At 56.1% G+C, this 21570-nt stretch overlaps 3 protein-coding genes across 7 annotated transcripts in view; 2 read left to right on the top strand and 1 right to left on the bottom strand.

Annotated features, from left to right (window-relative positions):
- The first annotated feature begins 2970 nt into the window (after positions 1-2970).
- Positions 2971-6922, top strand: PABPN1L (PABPN1 like, cytoplasmic). The gene is made up of 7 exons (XM_036013571.1): positions 2971-3246; positions 3698-3824; positions 4142-4209; positions 4738-4844; positions 4941-5028; positions 5620-5819; positions 6835-6922. The coding sequence occupies exons 1-7, from the start codon at positions 2971-2973 to the stop codon at positions 6920-6922; spliced, it is 954 nt and encodes a 317-aa protein (XP_035869464.1).
- A 3303-nt stretch (positions 6923-10225) lies between these two features.
- Positions 10226-14366, bottom strand: TRAPPC2L (trafficking protein particle complex 2 like). 2 transcript variants are annotated; one of them, XM_028501926.2, is made up of 5 exons: positions 14236-14366; positions 12647-12819; positions 11612-11699; positions 11403-11482; positions 10226-10444 (listed from the first exon to the last, which is right to left on the bottom strand). In XM_028501926.2, the coding sequence occupies exons 1-5, from the start codon at positions 14266-14268 to the stop codon at positions 10399-10401; spliced, it is 420 nt and encodes a 139-aa protein (XP_028357727.1). In that variant the 5' UTR covers positions 14269-14366; the 3' UTR covers positions 10226-10398. The 2 variants fall into 2 exon arrangements, with proteins under 2 accessions (XP_028357727.1, XP_035868294.1); XM_036012401.1 differs by having other exon boundaries at positions 12647-12796; positions 14236-14298.
- Positions 14339-21570, top strand: part of GALNS (galactosamine (N-acetyl)-6-sulfatase) — a 36995-nt gene continuing 29763 nt past the window's right edge. Inside the window, exon 1 of one of the 4 annotated variants that reach the window (XM_028501924.2) lies at positions 14339-14565. In XM_028501924.2, the coding sequence (XP_028357725.1) occupies positions 14440-14565 (126 nt within the window). In that variant the 5' untranslated portion in view covers positions 14339-14439. The remainder of the gene's footprint in view (positions 14566-21570) is intronic. The other 3 variants (XR_004900119.1, XR_004900118.1, XM_036012400.1) reach the window with 3 other exon arrangements.

Raw genomic sequence — 21570 nt, 5'->3', positions numbered from 1 at the left:
CCATCTTGCACGCCTCCATTCCTCCTGTTTCAATTCAGCCGGCCCTGGAGTGCCGCCGCAAATGCCCCTCGTAGCAGGAATGCAGTGTTAGGACTCTGGGTGGAGCCTGGTTTTTAGGTATTAGAATGAAGGCATCAGGTGCCCTCACTCCCAGCCTGGACAGGGGGCTCAGCCAGGCCAGCTGTCAGCTCACCCACTGTGTCCTCCATGGGCCAAGGGGTTCGGGCCATGGGAATGGGGCTAGGGCACAGCCTCACACAACCTCTTGGGGAACACAGTGGTTTTCCACTTCGTCTTTCCTCTTCCTCTTCTTGTTTTTTTTTTTTTTTTTTTTTTTTTTTTTTTTTTAATTCCCCAAAAGGAGTTGGACAGCGAGTGCTGGGCCATTTTCCTGTGACAGGTTTCCCTCGAGCTGTGCAGGACCCGTGGCATGCCACCCCTGTCACGTGTCCTCGGATGTACTCTGTTTGACCCGGACGCTGTGAGATGTTACAGTTCAGGTCACGTCAGTTACCTCTGTGTTGTGAAATAAAGCCCAACATTTGCCATCCTGGCTCTGCCTCTCCTTGCATTCCAGGCAACTCTGGCTAAGCCCCATCTCGCACGTGCATTCACTAAACGTGTGTGGGGAGCTTTCTCAGTTCCAGGCAAGAAAAACAAAAGCCTGCCCCAAGTGGGTGGGCAACCAGGTGGCGTAAGTCAAAGTGTGATGGGACATGAGCAGTGACCCCTGCTCCGTCCACCCACAGTCTCTCGTATGGTGCATTTTCCAATGTTGTGTCCTCAAAGTGACCTGGACAACCTTCAACCCTAGATGACACCCATGGCTTCATGACCCCGAGTCCCACTGCCTGTGGCAGTGCTGGGCACTTCCCACAAGACCCTGAAGTTGGACACCAAGGGAAGGGACACCTTGACCCCCGAGGAGCCAAAGTGTCAGCCATGGGGTCCTGGTTCCTAGGGGAGGTCCCATCCAGAGTAAGGTGCCCAGTACTTAGTACCCCTGTTTCACGGGCGGTCCCTGGGGAAGGGGTGTTATTAATACACAGGCCCAGGCTTGGAACATAGCGTATTTTGAAAGACGTCATTGCAAAGGCCAGTGTGGGGGCGAGGCTGTCCACACGCCAGGCGGCTGGCTGGAGCCTCAGCTGGGCCCAGTGTGCCAGCAATCTCAGCATACAGCAAGATGACCACGTTTTTCCATTGCAGAGGTCTGAGCTCAGAGGGAGGCTGCTAGGCACTGGGCCTGAGTCCAGTGGCTCTCGCCTAGAAAGAGCTCCATGCTGCCCCGCCCCCCCATGTGGAGGTAGAGGAACGGGCCCTGCATGGGGCCTCAGACCCACAAGAGGGCGGGCACCAACTGCCTCATGTGAGGGAGAAAGACATGGCAGCTGCACTTCCATCCTTGTCCGGCCAGCCTTGGGCCGAGGCCCTGTCCTCAGTGCAGACATGGACGCTGCCCTTGAGGCACTCTGGCCTGCCAGGGGAGACCTGGGGATGTGTCGTGTACGTGTGACAGACAGAGGGTGAGGCCCAGGAGCAGTGACCACAAGAAGGAGCGGGAACAATCAGGGAGGCTCCCTGGGAGCAGTGGAAGCGTGGCACTAGTGTCCCCTGGAGTCACGCGCACATGAGTGCAGGCAGCCGTATGGAGGCGGAAGGGGGGAGGTGAGGAGGACCTGCATTGGAGCTGAGAGACCTATGCATTCAGGACCACAGCCAGCTGGGGGCCCCGAGACTGCCTGGAGACCGCCTTTCCTCAGGAGCAAAGAGACAGAAGCTCACCCAGGGCTAAGGCAGCAGCCACAAGTGTCCCCACTTCCAGGACACTTGCCTTGTCCCCCCCACAGCCCCCAGGGGAGGAATACTCCCTGGCTCTGGGCTCACAGTCCAGCTCCACTGTGGCCTGCAACGCTCCTCCCCAGTAACAAGTTCCTAGGGAACAGCCCCGACTGGCCCAACTTGGACCTACCAGCTACGGCCTGGGGTGAGCATATGTGCTAGAGGGGTCCTCTGTAAAAATGTCAGGATGACAGAAAAGCCACAACAGGACCTCCACCAAGACTGAGCCAGGCGAGGCCAGATGGAGGCGACCAGGGCAGACAGGGACACGGCCTTGCAGCTGCCCTCCATGGGCAGCCAGTGAGGAGTCCCAGAGGAGGCAGAAGCAGGCTTCACAAATTGCCTTCAGGCCCGCAGTACCCACTGTCTGATTTGCACCTAATTCAACCATTGTGCCCTGTAGCCTGAGCAGGGTTCTGGCTTCATTTAAGTGGCTCCCACCTAAAAGCTGGTCCAAAATGAGAGCAGGGATGGGAGGGTCCATGGGGAACAGATGGAGGGGTCAGGAGAAGGGACCAAGGTAGACCTCTGATCCCTGGGCACCCACCCTGTCATCACTACTCCAGGCCCTTGCTCAAGCTGTTCCCTCTGCCCAGGCCATCCTTGGCCCTGACTGTACCTGACCCAATCCATCAAGGTTGGCTCAAATGCCGCCTCCTCCAGGAGCCTGCTCTGACCCCATATGCCATTCTTCCTCCTGCACACTCAGATCATTTGCTCATATCTGCGTCAACTGAACAGTGGCCTACCATGGGTGTGTGGACAGGCGCCTCCGGTTAGCTTCCCGAGCTGTCACTGCCCCTAGCTCAGGTCTCGAAGCAAGCCTGGCTGAGCTGATGTAGGGGAGGCCCTCCTATGCTCCACCTCAGCTACACTCCTCTCTCCTCCTCCAGTGTCCTGGAGATGCCTGCCCCAGTGAGGAAGAAGTGGGCAGGGGCAGGGGCAGAGGTCCACAGCCTTTGATTCCTCTGGGCCCAGAAGCCAGGGCTGGAAGCTTGGCTGCAGCTGGTGGCCTTTTAAGCGCTTACTGGGAGCAGCTGGCCTGGAGGAAGGCTTAAAACCCAAGGAGGGCGCCAGTAGGTGCTAGCGCGGAGGCAACCATTGGAGGTCCTACCTGCGCGTCCCCTCATGTGGCCTTTTAGTAGCCGTGCTCTCTTCCCACCCCCCACCGAGGCCTGGCTCCAGAGGGTTTTGTCGGACCCTGAGGCCCAGGGCTGGGGAGCCTGGAGCCAGACCGAGAAGACCCCTCTGGAGCCGGAGTATGGGGACAGGAAGGAGGAGGAGGAAACGGGGAAAGAAGAGGACAATGAGGAAGACTCAGACTTCCCTCTGTTCCTGCTTGAGATAGAGAACCTGCCCGAGGACCTCCTGGAGGACCTGCCCAAGCACCCGGTGCCTGACCAGGTTAACAGCCTCGTGGAGCACAGCTGCTTGGAGCATCGGGCGAGGGCTGGCGGGAGACCTCGGCACCCTGTGTGGCGAGGGTGGGGGCAGGAGCCTGGGGTGGGGGCAGGGGATGAACTTCTGTAGCTCTGACCTCAGAGCTGTCCCCAGCCTTGAAGGAGGGAGTGGGGGTGCCATTGTCCCCTGCCTGGAAGAGGGTACTGGGGGTGCCCAGCCCTGCGCAGGCTGGAGGGAGCAGGGCGGCCTCTCTGGAGAGGCCTTGCTGTGTTGGGGGAGGATTACAGGGACTTCTCTGTGCTCCAAGTCCTTGTGGCCTTTGCGTTTCCCTTGGAGAAGCCCCCAGCATATTCCTGATGGGTCCCCAGCCCTGAAGATCACTGGGATCAGGCCTGCCCACCTCTTCCCTCCCTCGAGAGAAACTGGGGCTCAGCCTGGGGCTGTGTACTGGCAGGAGCTAGAGGCCATCAAACTGAACCTGTGGGCAGTGGAGCAAGCCCAGGAGCCGGAGCTGCCCAGAGCACAGGGCCGGGCAGGAAAAGAGGAGGGAGCTGGGTCCGTACTGGCTCCACAGCTGCGGGGCCCTGAGACAGGTAGGAGCTAGCAGGCCAAGCAGACCCCTTCCCTGGGAGGGGCGGGTGGCCCCCAAATCCTTGAGCGTGTGGCTCTGAGCCCCCTTCCTGCTCTGTGTATCGGGGTGGGCCGTGAGCTGCTGCTGGGAAGGGGCCAGCTAGCTCCCAGGGAGTGTCAGGCTGGCAGGTGACAGAGGTCCTTCCAGAACAGGCCCAAGGAGGACCTCTGTCCCCAGGATTGAGGAATGAGCCATAAACATGAACAGCGCCCCAGCCGGCAGTGAGGCCCCCACGCCCAGTCTGTCCTGAGGCTGCTCTCTCCGCAGGCTGCCCCTGCCCCGAGGCCCCTGTGGAGAAGGCAGAGGCAGACCCCAGATCCATCTATGTGGGCAACGTGAGTGCGGAAGGGGCGTGAGATGGGGTCTTTTCAGGCACCACCACAGGTCTGCTGCCTCCTCCTGGCTGTGAGGGTTAAAGGAAGGGACACGTCTGGGGCACGCTCCAAGGCACACAGGCCTGAGGGGAGAAGCGGGAGGGCAGGTCTGCCCTGGCAGGGGAAGGGACTGCGGGCTGCGTTGTCACGTGCTCTGATTCCCCAGGGAGCTGGGGGTTGGCATGTCCACACGAAATCTCCCCGGTGGTCAATCATTGGCAACAAATTCCACTTTAAAAAGCCATACACTCTTTGCACAGGCCAAATGCACACAGGAGTGTCACCTGACATGCCGGGGGTGGGGGGGTGCCAGGGGTGGTTCATCTCAGTCTCCAGTCTGCCTCCAGCAGGGGTGGGGGCCGAGGCCTCCACTACCCCCACAGCCTGGGCTCCAGCGAGCCCCTCTCTAAGGAGGAAACACGCTACAGGAGGGCCAGGAGGGGGAGGCCTCTGCAGGAGCACCACCCCCCCAGGCCGTTCCTCTGCCAGGTGGACTACGAGAGCACTGCCGAGGAGCTGGAGGCCTATTTCAACCTCTGCGGGGAGGTCCAGCGGGTCAGCATCCCGTGCAACAAGTTCTCCGGACACCCCAAAGGGTCAGCACAGGGCCTTGGGGAGGGGCCAGGTGCCCCAGTGCAGTGTGCTGCATGGGTGACCTGGGTCGGCACTCACCAGCCCTTGTTGCACCCCAGCTACGCCTACATAGAGTTTGCTACTGAGAGCTCAGCCCACGCTGCTGTGGGGCTGGACCAGAGCGTCTTCCGTGGCCGAGTCATCAAGGTATGTGAACCCTGTGAGTCACCAGGACACCTTGAGGTGGGGGTGCTGGGGTGTGGGCTGTGTTCTGAGTTTCTCTACATTAGCCCATTAACCCCTGAGGTGCTGGGAAATGCAGGCCTAGGGAGGCTGACAGAAGGGCCCAGCCTGACCCTCCTCCAGTCTCCCAGCATCTCTGGGCACACCTGCTGGGCAGCAGGGGTGGGGTGAAAGCCCCCCAGACTCTACAGGGTTTGGCTTGTGTGTGGCACTGGGGAGGTTCCCCTCCCAAGCTGGACCCCACCCCATGAAGGGGGAGGTGTTGGCTCAACAGGAACAGATCACGTGCTCACCGCTGCGGCTGGACACTTCAGGCCTAAGTGGGGATCTTGACGAGGTTGAGAACAAGGGCCAGGTCTGATGCCTCAGGAGGCCCCATGCCATGGAGGCCTGGTGGGCTCTGGGCCACCCCCTGTGGGCCTCTAGCAGAGAAACCCAGGAAGACTTCCTGGAGATAGCCTCAGTCCTGCGATCTGCCCTGGGAAAAGGATTTGGGCTGCACTGAAGAGGAGGGTGTGAGAACAGGGTCTTGGACCACTCAGCTTTTGGTTCCAGGTAATGCCCAAAAAGGCCTGCTTACCAGGAATCAGCTCCACAGACCGAGGGGGCCTGCAGGGACACCCAGGTGCCAGGGGGACACCCAGGTGCCAGGGGGGCACCCTTCTCCTACAGCAGCAGCCTCCGGAGCGGGGCCCGCTTCAGACAGCGAGGGCAGAAGAGGCGAGTGCTGGTGGGAAGGACTTGGCCCAGGGTGGGCAAGGCTCTGGGCGGGCGCTCACCTCCCATTCTCTCTGTGCACAGGAGGCGTGGAAGAGTCTCACTGTACTAAAGGAAGGACCAGATTTTGAGAGTGGGGCTGGATCAGGAGTACACAGCTGTGCTCCGTGGGGGACCGTGGACTCCGGGGGGCGGGGCTGGGGTGCTGTGGGGTCCCAGAGCAGGCTGGCAGGACAGCAGCAGCGGGGAGAGAGCATGAGGCCAGAAGAGAAAGGAGGGGGTCAGTGGAGAGCTGCTTCCTCTGTGCCCAGAAGAAGCCACCCTGCGGGAAGACGGCCCGGGCCACGAGTGCCACGCATGGTGGCCCAGACTGACAGCTAAAGCCTCAAGTCACTAGCAGGGTACAAGATGGAGCCGGGGGAGAACGTAACTTGGATCTTTGTGGGGCACCCGGCAAGCTGCGGGCGCGGGGGGGCCCAGGCAGTGCTGAGCCAGCTCAGGGCTGTCACACTCAGGGCTCCTCGACTACCTCCATTTAAGGAAAAATAGAAACGTGGGTCTTAATGGTAAAGCATTATTAAATCTGAGTGATTTTTTGAAAGCACATGACAACAGACCTCCCTTTATTTGTCTCTCATGGACATGCATTCACTCTTTCTCAGGTGCAGATGCCACAAAGAAAGGCAGGTGGTAGGATGTGGCTGTGAGGCCAAGACCCGCCGCCACCCACTTCACTGCTAAGAGCCAATGGGAGGTGTCGGGGCTTACGGTGTTGCCATTGACCCCCATACTACGGGGGACGCAGCAGCTAATTCTGCCTTCACTCCAGGTTTGGTGGCCTGCAGGACACGTGCTCCCCCCACAGTGAGTGACCCAGACACTAGCCATTGTGTGTCCTCACTGTGAGGGAGTGCAAAGGGGCACGCTCCTTGGGCACCCAGCACAGGTCCGGCCTCATCAGCAGTTCAGGAAGCGGAGGGGAGTTTGCCGTGCCTCCTGGGCACCCTGACTGCTGTCCTCTCTGGCACAGACATGCTGGCTTTCTCCCTGAAGGTACAGCATGTTCTCCGGCCCCCAGCTGCACTCGGAGCTGGGAAAGGAAGCCTGGAGCCAGGTGCCCGCACACCTGGGTCTGGCATGAACTACTGCGGAGCCCTCTCTGAGCTTTTCAAAGGCAGCTCTCTGCCTTGTTATGCTTATTTGATGATCAATTCCTTAAGCTTCAGACAGAATTGGCTTGTGCTTCAATCTACAGGTGGGGCCACCCAGTTAGTCCTCAGATGGGCTGGTCCCTGTCTGTGTCCCTGGCTCCCATTCTCTAGCACTGGCGAAGGCAGGGGATGGTGGACTGCCTCCTGGCTCTCCACCCATGTGTCTTTAACTTCCTCCCCCAGGCCAGGTTCACTGGTCCCTTGTGATGGAGTGAGCGATGGCCTTCAAGAAAAAAGATGTCCACATCCAAAACTCTGTGAGTGTGATCTTATTTGGAAAGGGGGTCTTCAACAATCTTGAAATGAGATCACCCTGGATCATCCAGGAACAGGCCCTGAACCCAGTAACTCACACTGGATCTCTGAGACAGACACGGATGTCGGGGTGATGCATCTCACGTGGAGCCCCGAGGGTCACGGGCAGACACTGGAAGCTGGAGAGAAGCCTGGAATGGAGCCTCCCCCGAGCCTCCAGGCAGACTCCACTCTGCCGATACTTTGGTTTGGCTCTGGCCTCCAGAGCTGCGAGTCAGTTTCTACAGTTTTGAGACCACCCCACCCCCTGCCCCAGGGCAAAGGTGGGCAGGAGGTCTGTCAGGAAGCCTTGCCGAGGTCCCTCAGCAGCTCAGGGCAGAGCCGGACTGGACCGTGGGCCTCCTGTGCGGGGTCGGGACCAGGAGCAGCAGGGCTGCCGGGGAGGCACGCCCTCAGACACAGCTCCCAAAGCTGCAGGCTACGTAGCACCCGGCAGTGACCCAGCTCCTGCTAGCTCAGCACTTCAGGCCTCAGTGGGGGGTGTCCTCGTGGGTCTTGACACACTCATTGTGCACACTGGCTGTGCTGCTAAGGGCCTGCTGAGTCTTCTACCCGAGTAGTCGGTTCCTCCTCAGAAGCATTCCCCTGATGCCCTCTGTGTGCCCACATCAAGAAGAGAGTGGGCCTGGGGATTCCCTTTCCAGTGGGTCTCAGGCCTGAGCAGGCCAAGGTGGAGGGGGGCAGAAAGCACTCCTGGATGGAGCCACCACGTGGGCAGCGAGGGCTCTAAGCAGACCCGAGTGGCCGTGTCTGGAGAAAGCTGAGACACACATTCCCCTCGCCCCATCCAGCCTGGGGCAGAGGAAGGAGGGAGAGGCACTGGTGCCAGGTGTGGAGGGGACCGCCTGACTGCCGGCAGGAACTTCAGCCGAAGAAGGCGCCTGGAACCACAGTCGGGGCTGACTAGGAGACACACCCGTGGGGCTCAGCCATGGGGGTGGCACAGGGGACAGGCAGGCAGCAGGGCCTCAGGGAGGCCACCTCCTATATAAAGATGTAAAAAGATCATGTGAAACTGCCATCTGACAGTTCTGCTGGCAGAACGAAGACTAGCAGATTAGTTCTAACCCTTGATCTCCTCAGGCTTAATATGCTAATGCTACCTGACAGTGTGTGCGGACACTCCCTAAGTAGACAGCATTCATGGGCTGGTCTGGCTGCACCAACAGAAAAATCCAAATAGCAATGGCTTCAACAAGGGTTTGTCTTTGTTGTTGTTTTTTTACATAAATTGCTGAACATGAGTAGCCCAGGGCTAGTGTCCCAAATCGGCTCCTGCTAGCTTTCTGCTCCCTGTCCTTAGTGTCTGAATCTTGCTGTGTTCTCAAGATGGCTGCCAGGGCTCCAGCCATCAGATTCAGGTTCTAGACAGAAAGGAGGAAAAAGACAAAGGAGGCAGGGGACTCCATCCGCCAGATGAACGTCTTTAAAGCATCTTTCCTGCAAGTCCCTCCCACCACCACCCACTTACATGCCCTAACCACCTATCCTGTGTACTATGAAAGGTAGGAAATTATCGTTTGTCTAGGCAACTGTCCTCAATAATACTGAGGAAGTTAGAAAGAAAGCAAGGAAGAGTGGATGTTGGGTCAGCAACTTGCAATCCCTACTCAGGCAGGAGAGATCGCTATCGGAGCCTCACCCACAGACTGCAGGGAAGACACCCTGTGTGCAGGCGGCCTGGGGACCCCCAGCACTGCAACCAACACCCACGTGCGGGCACTTCGCAGCCCTACTCTAGATCCCCAATTCCATCTGCAGTTGAGAATGGGGGCGGGGGCTGGAACTTGTTCCTGACTCACATTCTCACTTACTTTGTTTACTTCAGTAAGTTAATAGATCACTCCTGTGCTTGTCAGACAGGAGAGAATCCCAAAGAGGTATAGAGGAAAATCCATCCCCCAGCTCCAGCCTCAGGCTGACGGATGCTACGTGTAGCCTCTCCCATTCCCCAGGGGGATCCGGGCTACCCTCCTCCTGGTCAGGGACCCTCTCCCCAGCCACCGAGGCAGGGGAGGGAGGGACTCATGACTGCCTTGGGGCACTGACTGGAGAAAGCCAGCCACCAGCTGTGCTGAATACGATGCAGAGCAGCCAGTGCGGGTGGAGTGCAGGCTCAGCAGGTCCTTGTGGCCTCCCCCACTTCACGGGGCACAGTACCAAAGTGTACAGGGTGTTAGAACGTGGGCTGCCTGGCCCCAGGAGGGGCTGACACCTCAGTCACAGTCAACTCTCAGCACCTGTCCTCTGGACGTGGCTAAACAAGCCTCTGGGGCAGCAGGACGCAGACAGACACCCAACTACATCAGCGGCTCCTCAAATGTAAGCCCCGCCCCACCCAGGCAGCTTGCCCACGGGCTGGAGGGCAGCAGGGACCTCATTCCCTAGCCCTCTCTGGCCCTCAGGCCACTAGAAAGCCCAAGCACTAATAGGCAGAAGAGGGCTCCTTCTGCACAGAAAGCAAACAGCCATAGGCACGACGCTGCCGGTACATGAAGGGTCCTAGACCTTGTGACGTCTGCCTCCCAAGGCTGGGCCAAGTCCAGACCTCCGGCTGGTGTGAGACCAGAAAGAGCACTTTGCTGTCCCTTGGGCCCCTCTAAATCCAGCTACAGGCACAGGAGGCCCTATACACCACACCCCCTGGTCAGCCACTGGAGGGTGCTGCAAGAGCAGTCGGTGGAGCCGAGGCCGGCCCACAAGTCCCTGTGCAGCCTCCTCTGCTGCCCCATGGGCTCAGCCTCTCCACCGCTGCAAGCTCTGTGGACTCCCGCCACCCAGCTCCCGCTGCCCCTTCATGCCTCATGGGGACCGCAGTTCCCTGCTCTGTCTGGTCCCTCACCTCTCCCCCTCCTTGAAAATTGCTGCATTAAACTCTGCAGTTAAACCCTCTGGAGACACAGAAGGAAAACACCAAATCTGATGTCACAAAACATTTAGCTGACATGTGCTACATCAGGCCTTGCCCCCATACGACACGTTCAGAACGTCTGTGACATTCGGGGAGAGGGAAAGGATAATAAATACACCTCTACACCACATGGTTATATACAAAACACTTCTCTTCAACCGACGGGCAGCACGTTCTCACTCAGCAGACCTGTATCATCATCGATGTCACCATGCTGTCAAAGGCCCTGAAAAGAGAAACAGACCCGTTGGAGAAGAGACCTGCTCCATGCCCCTTGCCAACGCAGGGACAGGCTCGGTGGCACTGCTTGCGTGCGTCCCAGGACACTTCGGGAGTCAGGCTCGACCACCCAGATAAATGAACTTGGCTGAGAAGCCAGGACGTTGTCCTGCCATACCTGGCAATGGGAATCTAAGTCTCCTGCCTCCTACTCCCCTTCAGTCTCCCGGCAGGGGTGGAGGAGGGGCAGCACGGGCACGCAGGGCTGTGGCTCAACAGGAACAGGGGTCGTTGAGGCCCTGCATGGCCCAGGAGACACAGGGCTCTATATAACGGCGCTGGCTTCTCCCCCGCCAGGACCCAGGATGACCCAGAGCACAGTGTCACAGCTAAAAGGGGGCGCCACGGAAGGACCTGGCTCAGGTCACTGCACTGTCCTCTCACCTGCTGGCTATAAGAAGACCCTTGGGAAACGTGTCTAGAAATGTAGGGGATTCGCAGGAGCAGGCTAGGAGGGTGGCAATGCTTCTTTATGAAGCATCTTCACGATGTTCCAGTATTCAAAGACTGTTTATTTGAAGGTGATTTGAAGATCTCTGCAATCCACTTCCCTCAACATCCAAGTTCAATATCAAAGAATTAGGCAATGACAGGAGGATGCTTTCCCAGAAGGCTCTGATCCACATGCCTGGGCCCTCACTGGGTTCTGTGATGGTGCCCCAGGAACAGCTGGGCACACGTGGGAAAACAAACGGACAAGCTCCGCCCCCCAATTCCCGTTTCACGTGAAGATTTGTGTGAGAGTCTGTTTGGAAAACACAGGGTTCTGCGGCACCACAGCTGCCACCTTAGGAGGGCACTGCGCGCTGCCTAAAAAGGCCCCCTCCCTTACTTTCAGAACCACTGCCCCTCAGCGCGCCAGAGCCTGCCAACAACGGTGGCAAACCTAAGAGCAGCGGGCCCACCTGGACTGGATGCGGTCCCCTGGGTTATAGAAAGGGTTACACATCACGTCTGTGTAGGAGTTGTGCAGCTTCCGGAACATCTGAAACAAGAGCCAACGGTTTTAACTCATGTGTACCCACGATTACTGCTGTATTTTTTGCCTCCCAACATTTTAAAACAAAGAGAAAACAAACAGCCCCAGGCACGGCTTCTAAACCCCTGCACTTACACTGCGGATCTCATTGTCTCGAAGCGCTGGGTTGGAGGAATCCACCACCATAACAAACTTCACCTTGGAGTTGGTCACGTAACCGTATCTGCACAGCTGGTTAGGGAACACACTGTGAACACAGGGACTCTGCGGCAGCACGACACACGGCCTCACTGTGTGGAGAGTGTGAAAGCAGAAGGCCATCTGTGCACGTCCCTGGCTCCGAGGCCACTTTGGAGAAACATGAGCAACCTTGCATCACAGGAAGTGCCCCAGGCTAGGCCTGTCTTGCAACGCCAGGAGGACTACATGCACCACACAGGGCGTGACTAGACACTTCCTCGGGACAGCTTCTGGTGTTGACTAGAAAAGCAAAAGGCAGGCGGCTAAGCCACGTCCTGATTCAAACCTCGGGGCTGCCTGCCTTGGCCCTGCCCTCTACAAAAAAGTAGAAAAGTAGGGGTCTCACAAAGGGTAGAGCCTACCCACCGCCCTCAAAGCCACTCCGTCTTGTAGAACACGGGCTCCCCGGCAAGCGTCACTGTGGGCAAGCTACACTACTGCTCATGGAACAGCTCTGAACTCCTCAGGTTTCAAGCCATTTGGCCCTAGGGGAGTGGTCAAGATTCTACAGTGACTCGTAGGAGGATGAGCCTGACAATGAAATAAATGAACTGATCATCCCTTGCTCAGAGGTGGCAGCCCCTCTAAGAAATCCTTACAAGCACAAAGTAGGAACATCCCCAGCTCTTCTATAAACCTAACAAAGGACAGATGCAGACTGTCCTTTGCACAATTCCCTAGGTAATTCAAACCTGGCTTTTCCCACATTATCCTCATAAAGGAAAAGGGACAAGGTCTGAATCAGCCCCAAGCTGCCCTAATTTCCCATGGGCTGAAAGCTCTCACCTTTTTTTTCAATGAATGATTGAAAATGCCTTTCAAGATTATCTGATCTTACATAGTACACCACACAACTGCAGGTGTAGTCCCTGGATTCGAACCCTGTGGGGAGAGGCCCGCCAACAGGCCCCTGCTGGGCGTGAAGGATACACCTTGTAGTCCTCTGTGGGGTACAGCAGGCCCAGGTAGAGCTCCCTCTGGTCCACCAGGGCCTTCCCCATTGCGGAGATCTTCTCATCCACCACGTCCAGGGACGTGTGCACCATGTAGTGGAACTTCAGCTCGTTCTCCGTGGGGACACTGCGGATGTAAAGGGGGTAATTCTGCAAGAGAGGATGACAGCAACTGAAGTGATGAGAATCCACCCTGTGTGCACCGATTATGAAAACGAGGCCAGAGCACTCAGGGTGGAGGACCAGCCAAGTGCCAAGTAGCCACAGAAAAGCAATGCCTTCAGGGAAGGTTTACATATGGTCTACACAGGGGCACCAACAGGGTGGGCAAGAAAAAAAGACGGCTCACAAAAATGGGTTTGAGCACAGCCTGACAACTAACCATGTCACCTGGATGGGTCACTCACCTTATGTGTGAGGCCCAGCCCCAACACATGCTCTCCTCCTGGCCCTACAATACTGGCTGTTTGCTGATAAGGTGAAGGAAGTTTCCTGCAATCTCGTCACCTTAGCAGAGGCGCTGGCATGTCCTCTCACTTAAACCCTTCAGGGCTTGGCTCAAACCTCCCTTCTCTCTGCACATCCATTGCTGACCATCTTAATCCAGAGTTAACAGCATCTCCCCCAGGTTCCCTCATGTCACAATTCACTGCTTCCGTCCCTCACCTGGAGCTGCCCAGATGCGGTGAACACTACACCACCCCTACTCTAATAGGGCTGACATCTGGTAGACAGGCAACAAATCCGCCACCTAATAAATAACGTGTTGTAGCACGTGCTAAGAAGGAAGCCGGCAATCAGGAGCTTCAAGGTGGCATACCTCATAAGCCTGATGCAGAGGACACAAAAGGATCTAGTTAACAGGAGCATGTGGACAACTACCCAGCGCAGTGTCAGGAACAGCTTTCTAGAGGAAATGAAATCTATAGTGGCCAGTGAAGGGGATGGAAGGTGGAGGAAGGGGGTTAAGGGGAGAGGAGTTCCAGGTGCAAAGCTGGAGATGAGAAAGCAGATCCTGTCAGGGAGCTGCAAGTGCTTCGGCTGGGTTGAAGCGGAGGGTGTTAGCGGCATGGGGGAGGGGGGCGAGGCGACCAGATTATTCAGATATTATCCTAAGGTAATGAGAAGCCACTGGAGAAATTTTAGGCGGGTGCATCACACGATCGAATTTGTTTTTAAAGTAGCACTGTGAATGATGTGTGAGTCAACTGGCCGAGTGGGGGATGGCGTGGCCGGCTGGTGTGCGCGGTGGAGCAGGACGAAGTGGCAGGTGACTCTGGTGCAAGATCTGTGGGGGGCAGGGAGGGCAGGGGCCCGGGGCCGGGAGAGGATGTCCCGGCTAGTGGGCGCCGACGGATGACGCTTCCGCAGCTGCAGGAGTGGGCGTGGGCGGCGCCTCCCCCGGAACCGCCCCAACGCTGTCGGCTCCGGGAAGCCCACCGGCCATCCCTCCAGGGCCCTCAGAACACGGGGAAGTGGGAAGGCCGGGAGCCAGGGCGCGACCCAGGGAAAGGTCCCGGAGAGCGGCGAAGCACCGCAGCGCCCACCGCCCGCTAGGGTACGCACCTCCTTAGCGATCACGGCAACGCAAACCGCCATCTTGGGAGGCCGGGGCGGCCACGTCACGTGATACCCCGGCGGGTCACGAGGCCCCCAGGCCCCGCCCTCTGTCAGTCAGCCGGTCCCGCCCCGTCCCGCTGCCCTAGCGGGCGAGCCGCCGGCCCTGCCCCGGCCGCTCGCCTGGGCTCGCCGGAGCCCAGTGTGGTTGCCATGGCGGCGGTTGCTGCAGCGATGAGGTGGCGGGTGCTGCGGGTGCTGCTGGTGCTGAGTGTGGCGGGACTAGGGGCAAAGGGCACCCCGCAGCCACCCAATATCCTGCTCTTGCTCATGGACGATGTGAGTGCGGGCCGGGCTCCCGGGGAATGCTGCTCACGGGGCAGTGGGTTGGGACGACCATGGGTGGGGAAGGCCCGTGGAGGGTGGAGTGTGGGTTGGAGGAGTCCCGTTGGGAGAGCGGCCGTGGGTGCGTCAGCCCGTGTATGGAGGGGTAACACCTGGCCCTGTGAGCTGCAGCCTCATAAGCAGGTGAAACTGAAGCGAGGTAGTCGTGTCCAGGCTGGGAGAAGATTCCCCTGCATTGTTCCCTTTCTTGCCCCTTTTGCTCTGGAAGGGTTGAAGGGCAGCCCAGACCAGCTGCCACCCGGGCCAGGTGAGGACTCGCTCCTTAGCAGCCCGTGCTCACCCCTGTCCTCCCACCCAGTGGGGGAGGGGGGCAGGGAAGGGGGGTGACAAGCCCACTACGAGCCAGGTTCTGCGTACCTAGAAAGCCGATTCCTCTGCACCTGCCCTGCCCCAGGGCTGCCCCTGTTCGCCTGGGCAGGCTGCTCTGACCCTGTTGAGAATTCTAGTGAAAAGTCTGATCTTTAGCTGAAGCAGGACGAATGTCACCTGTCAGGTGTATGTGTTCAGCCCCAGGCACACAGTCACACTTGTGGGTCAGCCCTTTGGAGAGTAGGAAGATAGCAGGATTGCTGTCAGGGAGCTGAGTCGTTCAGCTGTCCCTTTGCAACTTTATCCCCTGTGCTCCTTTCCAGAAGAAGCAGTGAGTGAAATGCAAACTCTGAAATTAATCAGCGTGAGGCTTTGTGGTACTCTGGGGATACAGACAGCCTGGGTGGGTGGATCCTACTCCCTGAGCCTGGAGAAGTGACTGAAACTGATCGGGCCTTGTCTCCGTTCTGTCCAGTTCTCACGGTGACGTGAGGACCAAGGCAGGGCAGAGGACAAGCTGTGATGTTGGGTCCCATGGTATGATATAAGACAGCGTCCTGGCATACGGCTCCTAAAACCCTTGGGGTGATAGCGGTGTCTGTGGTGTGCTAATGAGACGGCTGGGGCCCTGGGTAGCTTCAGGAAGAGGTCCTCAGAAGACCCAAGGTGTGATCAGAGGGTTGATGCTTTCAGCGCAGCCCTGACCTCCTGGGGGAGAAGAGTGGCTAGAGATTGTGTGCCCTCACCAGAGGTTGATGATGATGATTCAATCAACTGTACCTTTGTAATGGGGGGGCCTAAATACAGGAACACGTGGAGGAAGTGGGAGGACAGCAGGAGAGGGTGGGGAGCCCCTTGCCCCTTCCCCATACCTCAGCACCTCTTCCTGAGGTGTGTCCTTTATAATGAAGTCATAATAGTAAATACAACACTTCCTTAAATTCTGTGAGATGTTCTAGCAAATTTTGGAACTTGAGCAGGTCTGTACCCCCAACTATAGTAGGTTGGTCAGAAGTTCAGGAGACTGGGGACTTGTGATTGGTTGAAGGGGGGCAGTCTTGGGGGACTGAGCCCCTGACCTGTGGGGTCTACGGCTACATTCAGGTAGATAGTGTCAGAACTGAACTGAATTGTTGGACTCGCAGCTGGTGGTGCCTGGAGAGTTGGAGAAGTGGCTGGGGTGGAATCCCCCACATAGCTGGCATCAGGAATGTGAATAAATATAGCTCGGAGTTCCTCAAAAGGCCAGCACAGCACTCACAGGAGCCTTTGGACTAAGGCCAGGAGCCTCACGTGGCTGTTGGAGAGTCATCGGTGGTCGGAATTGAGAGGTGCCAAGTGTGTGAACTACTCTCAGATTTTAAAGAAGACTCAGTACAAGAAAGGGAATGCTTAAAAAATCTCAATAATTTTTATTACAATAATGATTTTGATTATAAAATAATAACAACACTTAGGTGAGCTTGCAAAGATCACGGAAACCCATCCATAATTCCACCACCCAGAGATAACACTGGACCTGCTTCTTTTTATTTTTTAAAGATTTTATTTACTTGATTTTTTAGAGAGGAGATGGGAGAGGGAAAGAGGGAGAGAAACATCAATGTGTGATTGCCTCTCGCACGCCCCCTACTGGGGACTGGGAATTGAACCAGCCACCCTTTGATTCGCAGGCGGGCACTCAACCACTGAGCCACAACTGCTGGGACTGGACCTGCTTCTTTTTAGTCTCATAAACACATCCAGATGATGACTGCTTCTAAAGCAGGCCGTGCAGCCCCTCAGCCAGTCCCATGCTAATGGCCAGTAGAAAAACCACTTCCTAACAACACTTTAGTCTTGGAAGTGCTTGCTTTTTGTTTCAGTATTAGTCTTCTCTGAGTTGGAGTCCCTGCCAAGGCTTGTTTAAGCAGTCTCTTTTGGATGGTGAGACTCCAGCAGAGTGCTCTTTCAGGTTTCTGCCCCTTCCCTCCCGGGTGGCAGTGGGTGTGTGAAGCAAGTCATGTGCCCTCCAGTTTATTGAAGGCTTGTTAACACTGTAATATTTTGGATATACACACATACTTCAGAGACTCTGCAGGTCTAGTCCCACCACCACAGTGGAGCAAGTATTGCAGTAAAGAGAGTCTCACAATAAAGCAAGTCGTGATCTTCTTGCTGGTGGAGAGTCTTGCTTTCAGTTTGTTTAAAAAAAAACCATGAAACGTGTATAGCAAAGTGCAATAAAGTGAGGCTACTAACTCAGGTAGGTCCTGTGTATTTCTGTTGATTTAGGCCCTGGAGGTTCTGAGTGGTGGAGCGTGACCAGCGCTGGGAGTGTTTTCACTCAAGGGCGCCGATGTGGGGAGCCTCCCTGTGTGAGTGTGCCAGGGTGGGGTAGCAGGAACCAGAACTGTGACCAGAAGCCCCAGTGCCAGGCCTCTCTAGTGCAGGTTCCTTCTTGTGGCTTTGGGGTTCTCTGGCAGCTGAAACCAAAGAAGTCTAGAAGACCTTTGTCCCAGTCAGCAAATGTGAATAAGCCAGGCAAATAACAGAAAATGCATGCAAAGTGCCTTAAGCAAAATAAGAAAACCAGCTCTCCTGACTAGACAGGCTGGAGCAGCTGTGACTTCTGGTAGCAGCATCCAGAAGCCCCTCAGTGTGTCCTCACCTGCCCTTACGGTCAGCAGGCCCAGTGGGAAGGTGAGCTGCCTTGCAGACTCAGTCTGCACCCCTGACCCAGGCCCACTGGTTAGGGAGGGGTCTGCTGGCCTGTGCAGCCAGGGCTCCAGCCCATTCCCTGCCCCACCCTCAGAGAGCCAGTTGGGGAGCAGGATGGGATAGGTGTGCAGACCTTTTCATCCAGGGGGGTCCTGGTGGGGGAAGGGATAGCTTCTGCCTCCTCTTTCCCCAGTGTGCCCTCAGATCCGAGACAGACCCCTTGTAGACATGCATTGGCTGAGTTTGGATGTTGAGAACCATTTCTTTGGTGAACCTGGCTCAGCTCTGTTCTCCAAGGCTGATGTGGCCGGGGTCAGTGGGGACAGAGTTCCCTCCTGGGGCATCTCAGCCCAACTGGGTCCAACACCACTCCTGCAGCCGGGGCCTGGCTCTCTTCATGTCTGGGTCCCTTGTCTGTAGAACAGTACTAAGGAGGGCCGCCCTGACTGCCGAGGAAGTTGAAGTCCAGCTGCATGGAGGCCAGCTCTGAGGTGACCAGGGTGGGCCCATCAAGCAGGTGCCCCCAACCTGAGCCTCCAGAGCCAGTCATCGGACCCTGGGAAGTCCTTCAGTCACATGTGTCTTTATAACAGTCCCTAGTAGCCAGCGGTGAGTGATGCCTGCATTGCTCTGAAGTGTTGAGATTCTTGGTGAAAGGAAGGTGGAAGGCAGGAAGAAGATTAAGTCCAGAGACCCAGCTGGCGTTTGTTCCCTGTGAGCGTGGGTGGTCCTGTAGGAGAGGGAAAAAGATACTAAACACTGCATGTGAGATGATTTCATTCATTCCCTAATAATTGCAAAGTGGATGTTAAAATTCCTATTTTTGTAGCTCAGAAAGCCAATCAACAAGTAATAATAGAATGGTATTGAGCTGAGGAAAGTTAACACAGTGGGCCAGCGACTGCTGGCCGCAGAAAGGCCTCCCTGTGAGTAGGCTGGCCCTCAGCTGGCGTCCGGGACCTGAGATTTGGGGAGTGTCCTACCATTCCCCAATAAGAAGGGCTCCCTGTGCTTACACTGTTTGTGCAAATGTGATTGATACTGAGCACCTGCCTTCCTCCTAGGAGGCTGGAACTTGGGTGGGTGCCAGGCAAAGGGTGCCATGTGACCAGCCCCCCTGCCTCTGTTCCTCCAACTCCTAGAGGGACTGCTGCTCACTTGTGCCTGTGAGGACAAACTGCACACGGGGTGGCGAGGGGTGGGGGCAAGGAGGACCCTTGAGCATGCAGCCTGGGCGCCTTCTCCAGGGCAGGCCTCACACAAACTGTGTTGTCTCAGCCTGCGCCGGGACTCTTGCTAAGTCAGCAGGAGCCACTGAGGATGCTTTCCTGCTGTCTTCCCCTCCCCACCGTCCCCACTTGGGAATGCAGGCTCTGTCCCTGGACACGCAGACTTCCTGTGGGGCCTCAGGGACTCGGGCACATTATCCCTCGTCTCCGGAGAGCACCCCACCTTCCTTTCTTCTGTCATCCATCCTTCTCCCCAGGCACATTTTTATTTCAGCTCCTCTGGTTACCAAATGGAAAAGCCACTTCAGTGACTTTAAAATAAACCATCTCCAAAGAAACCCAAAGCTGCAAGGGCCCAAAGCAGGGCCCCGCAACCATAAGGGCCTTGGAGAGCAGACAGCACAGTCTGAAGGCAAAGGCCCTGGGTGGGCTCTCAGACCCTGTGTGTCACGGCCAGCCCACAGCTTGGAGACAAGGACAACTGGAGATGGTGGTGCCTGGGAGAAGTCTGGAGGCCAGACGTCACCAGAGGCAGTGTCACCCTCCTGCGCTCAGCCTTACGGGGAGGGTGGCTGTATAACCATGCATGCAGAGAAGGGGCATTAACGATTTCAGTCAGAGAGGAGACTGGCTGAGGCCATCCTGGACAAATTTGCGCTTGCAGCCACCCACGTGTGACCCAGAGCTCCCAGATCCCTTGATGAGATCACTGGACCCGACTCTCCAAAACCTCTGCAGAGTCAGCCCAGTGTTTCGGAGTTTTCCGGGTCAGCACACTGCTGTGTCCAGTCTTAGGCGAGCCGTTCAGACCCCTGTTCTTGCATGCAGGCCTGAGACTTCTCGGCCGACTCACCAGAGCCCAGTGAGTGAGAAGAGCGGTAAGAGGCCCCTGGTGAGCTGGGGAAGCACCAGGGTCTTACAGACTTCAGCAGAAACCAGGTGCCTGCATTTTTCTCACTGCCCTGTTGAGATGTGTGGTTCACAGTAAGTGCAGTTCACCCAGTTGAAATGCACAACTCAGCCTTGTCTGGCATGGCTCAGTTGGGCATCGTACTGCAAAGTGAAAGGTTGCCAGTTCGATTCCCCATCAGGGCACATGCCTAGGTTGTGGGTTTGGTCCCCGTCAAGGCACGTGAGAGAAGCAATGATGTTTCTCTCCCTCTCTTCCCCTCTCTCTAAAAATAGATAAATAAAGTCTTTTGAAAAACAAAGTGTACAATTCAGTGATTTGTAGAATAGTCACAGCCTTGTGAAGTCATCACCACAGGCAACCTCACATCATTCTCATCACCCCAAAGAGGAGCTGCATCCCCACTAGCAGTCACTGCTTCTTCTCCCTTCGCCCCTGGCAGTTCACAGTCTGCTTTCTATCTCTGTGGTTTGCCTGTTCTGGACATTTTAAAATAAGTGGAATCATATAATATTTGTCCTTTCGTGATTGGCTTCTCTCGCAAAGCATCATGCTTTTGAGGTTCGTCCATGTCATAACATGCGTTAGTATTGAAATGGCCAAAAAGTTCATTTGTTTGTTTCTGTCAGATGGCTCTAGTAGCGCTTAGTTGTCTTTTACGTCATTTGAAACAATTTTGTTAGATTGTATTATGACAGCTGTCATATCAGCATGCATTTAAAAAAACTTATCAAAATTGGTGAATTTTGGGGTAGCCATTTTAGTATTGAAGATGGAAGGAAATAGTCACCATTTTCAACATATTATGCTTTATGATTTCAAGAAAGGTAAAAATGCAAAAAAAGACTTGTGCAGTGTGTGGAGAAGGTACTGTGACTGCTCGAATGTGTCAAAAGTGGTTTGTGAGGTTTCATGCTGGACATTTCTCACTGGACGATGCTCCACGGTCGGGTAGACCAGTTGAGGTTGATAGCGATCAAATCGAGACATTAATTGAGAACAGTCAACATCATACCACATGGGAGATAGCCGGCATACTCAAAATATCCAAATCAATAAAGTTATTGATGAAAATTAAAAATATGTCTTTTATTTTACCAGAAAAAAACCCTAAGTGGGCTTTTTGGCCAACCCAGAACTTCACTCCTTTTTTGCAGCTGAGTAGTATTCCAGTGTTTGGACGACACGTTGTGTTCGCCCATCCTCAGCTGGCACTCGGTCGTCTGTACCTTTGGCACCTGGGAGCATGCTGCTGTGAATGTCATCTGTACAATCATGCACAGACACGTTTTGGCCTGTGTTGCAGAGACACTGGGAGTGGAATCGCTGGGTCCGAGGGTCACTGCAGGTCTGGTGCTCAGACACCTTGTCAGGAGGGAGAAACGTGTCTCTGCATGAGGGGAGGCTGGAGGCTGGAACAACCTTGGTCTCTGGGTCCTGTTCCACAGCTGGGGCTCTTTCCCCCGCTGCCCCCATCCAGGAGAAGAAGGGACAGCAGTTAACCACCATGGAAGTAACGCCCTGGGGGCCTGTGCTGAGGGGACATCTAAAGAGACCCAGCCTGGAGGGACTTTGTCACAGTTCACCTAGGCCGTAGTCATGCTCCACAGTGTGTGCATTCATTTCCTGGGGCATGCCAAATTACCACAAATTTGCTGCCTTAAAACAACAGAAAACTTTTCTTTCCCAACTCTGGAGGTCAGAGTCTGAAAGCAAGGTGTTGGCAGAGCTGGTTTCTCCTGAGACTCCGAGGGCAGCTCCCCCCCACCTCTCCTCCTCGGCTCGTAGACA

This window comes from Phyllostomus discolor, chromosome 12 (genome assembly GCF_004126475.2).
Source record: "Phyllostomus discolor isolate MPI-MPIP mPhyDis1 chromosome 12, mPhyDis1.pri.v3, whole genome shotgun sequence".
NCBI lineage: Eukaryota > Metazoa > Chordata > Mammalia > Chiroptera > Phyllostomidae > Phyllostomus > Phyllostomus discolor.
The sequence above is the reverse complement of the archived record's forward strand: the minus strand, read 5'-3'. Positions and strand labels throughout refer to the sequence as shown.

Excerpts from the sequence above, each read along its gene's own strand:
- TRAPPC2L (XM_028501926.2), bottom strand. The coding sequence starts at position 14,268 with ATGGCGGTTTGCGTTGCCGTGATCGCTAAGGAG. Across the intron at positions 12,820-14,235 it reads TTGCCGTGATCGCTAAGGAG|AATTACCCCCTTTACATCCG; the intron begins GTGCGTACCCTA and ends CCTCTCTTGCAG. Across the intron at positions 11,483-11,611 it reads GAGACAATGAGATCCGCAGT|ATGTTCCGGAAGCTGCACAA; the intron begins GTAAGTGCAGGG and ends CTCTTGTTTCAG.
- PABPN1L (XM_036013571.1), top strand. The coding sequence starts at position 2,971 with ATGTGGCCTTTTAGTAGCCGTGCTCTCTTCCCACCCCCCACCGAGGCC. Across the intron at positions 3,247-3,697 it reads AGCACCCGGTGCCTGACCAG|GAGCTAGAGGCCATCAAACT; the intron begins GTTAACAGCCTC and ends GTGTACTGGCAG. Across the intron at positions 5,029-5,619 it reads TCCGTGGCCGAGTCATCAAG|GTAATGCCCAAAAAGGCCTG; the intron begins GTATGTGAACCC and ends TTTTGGTTCCAG.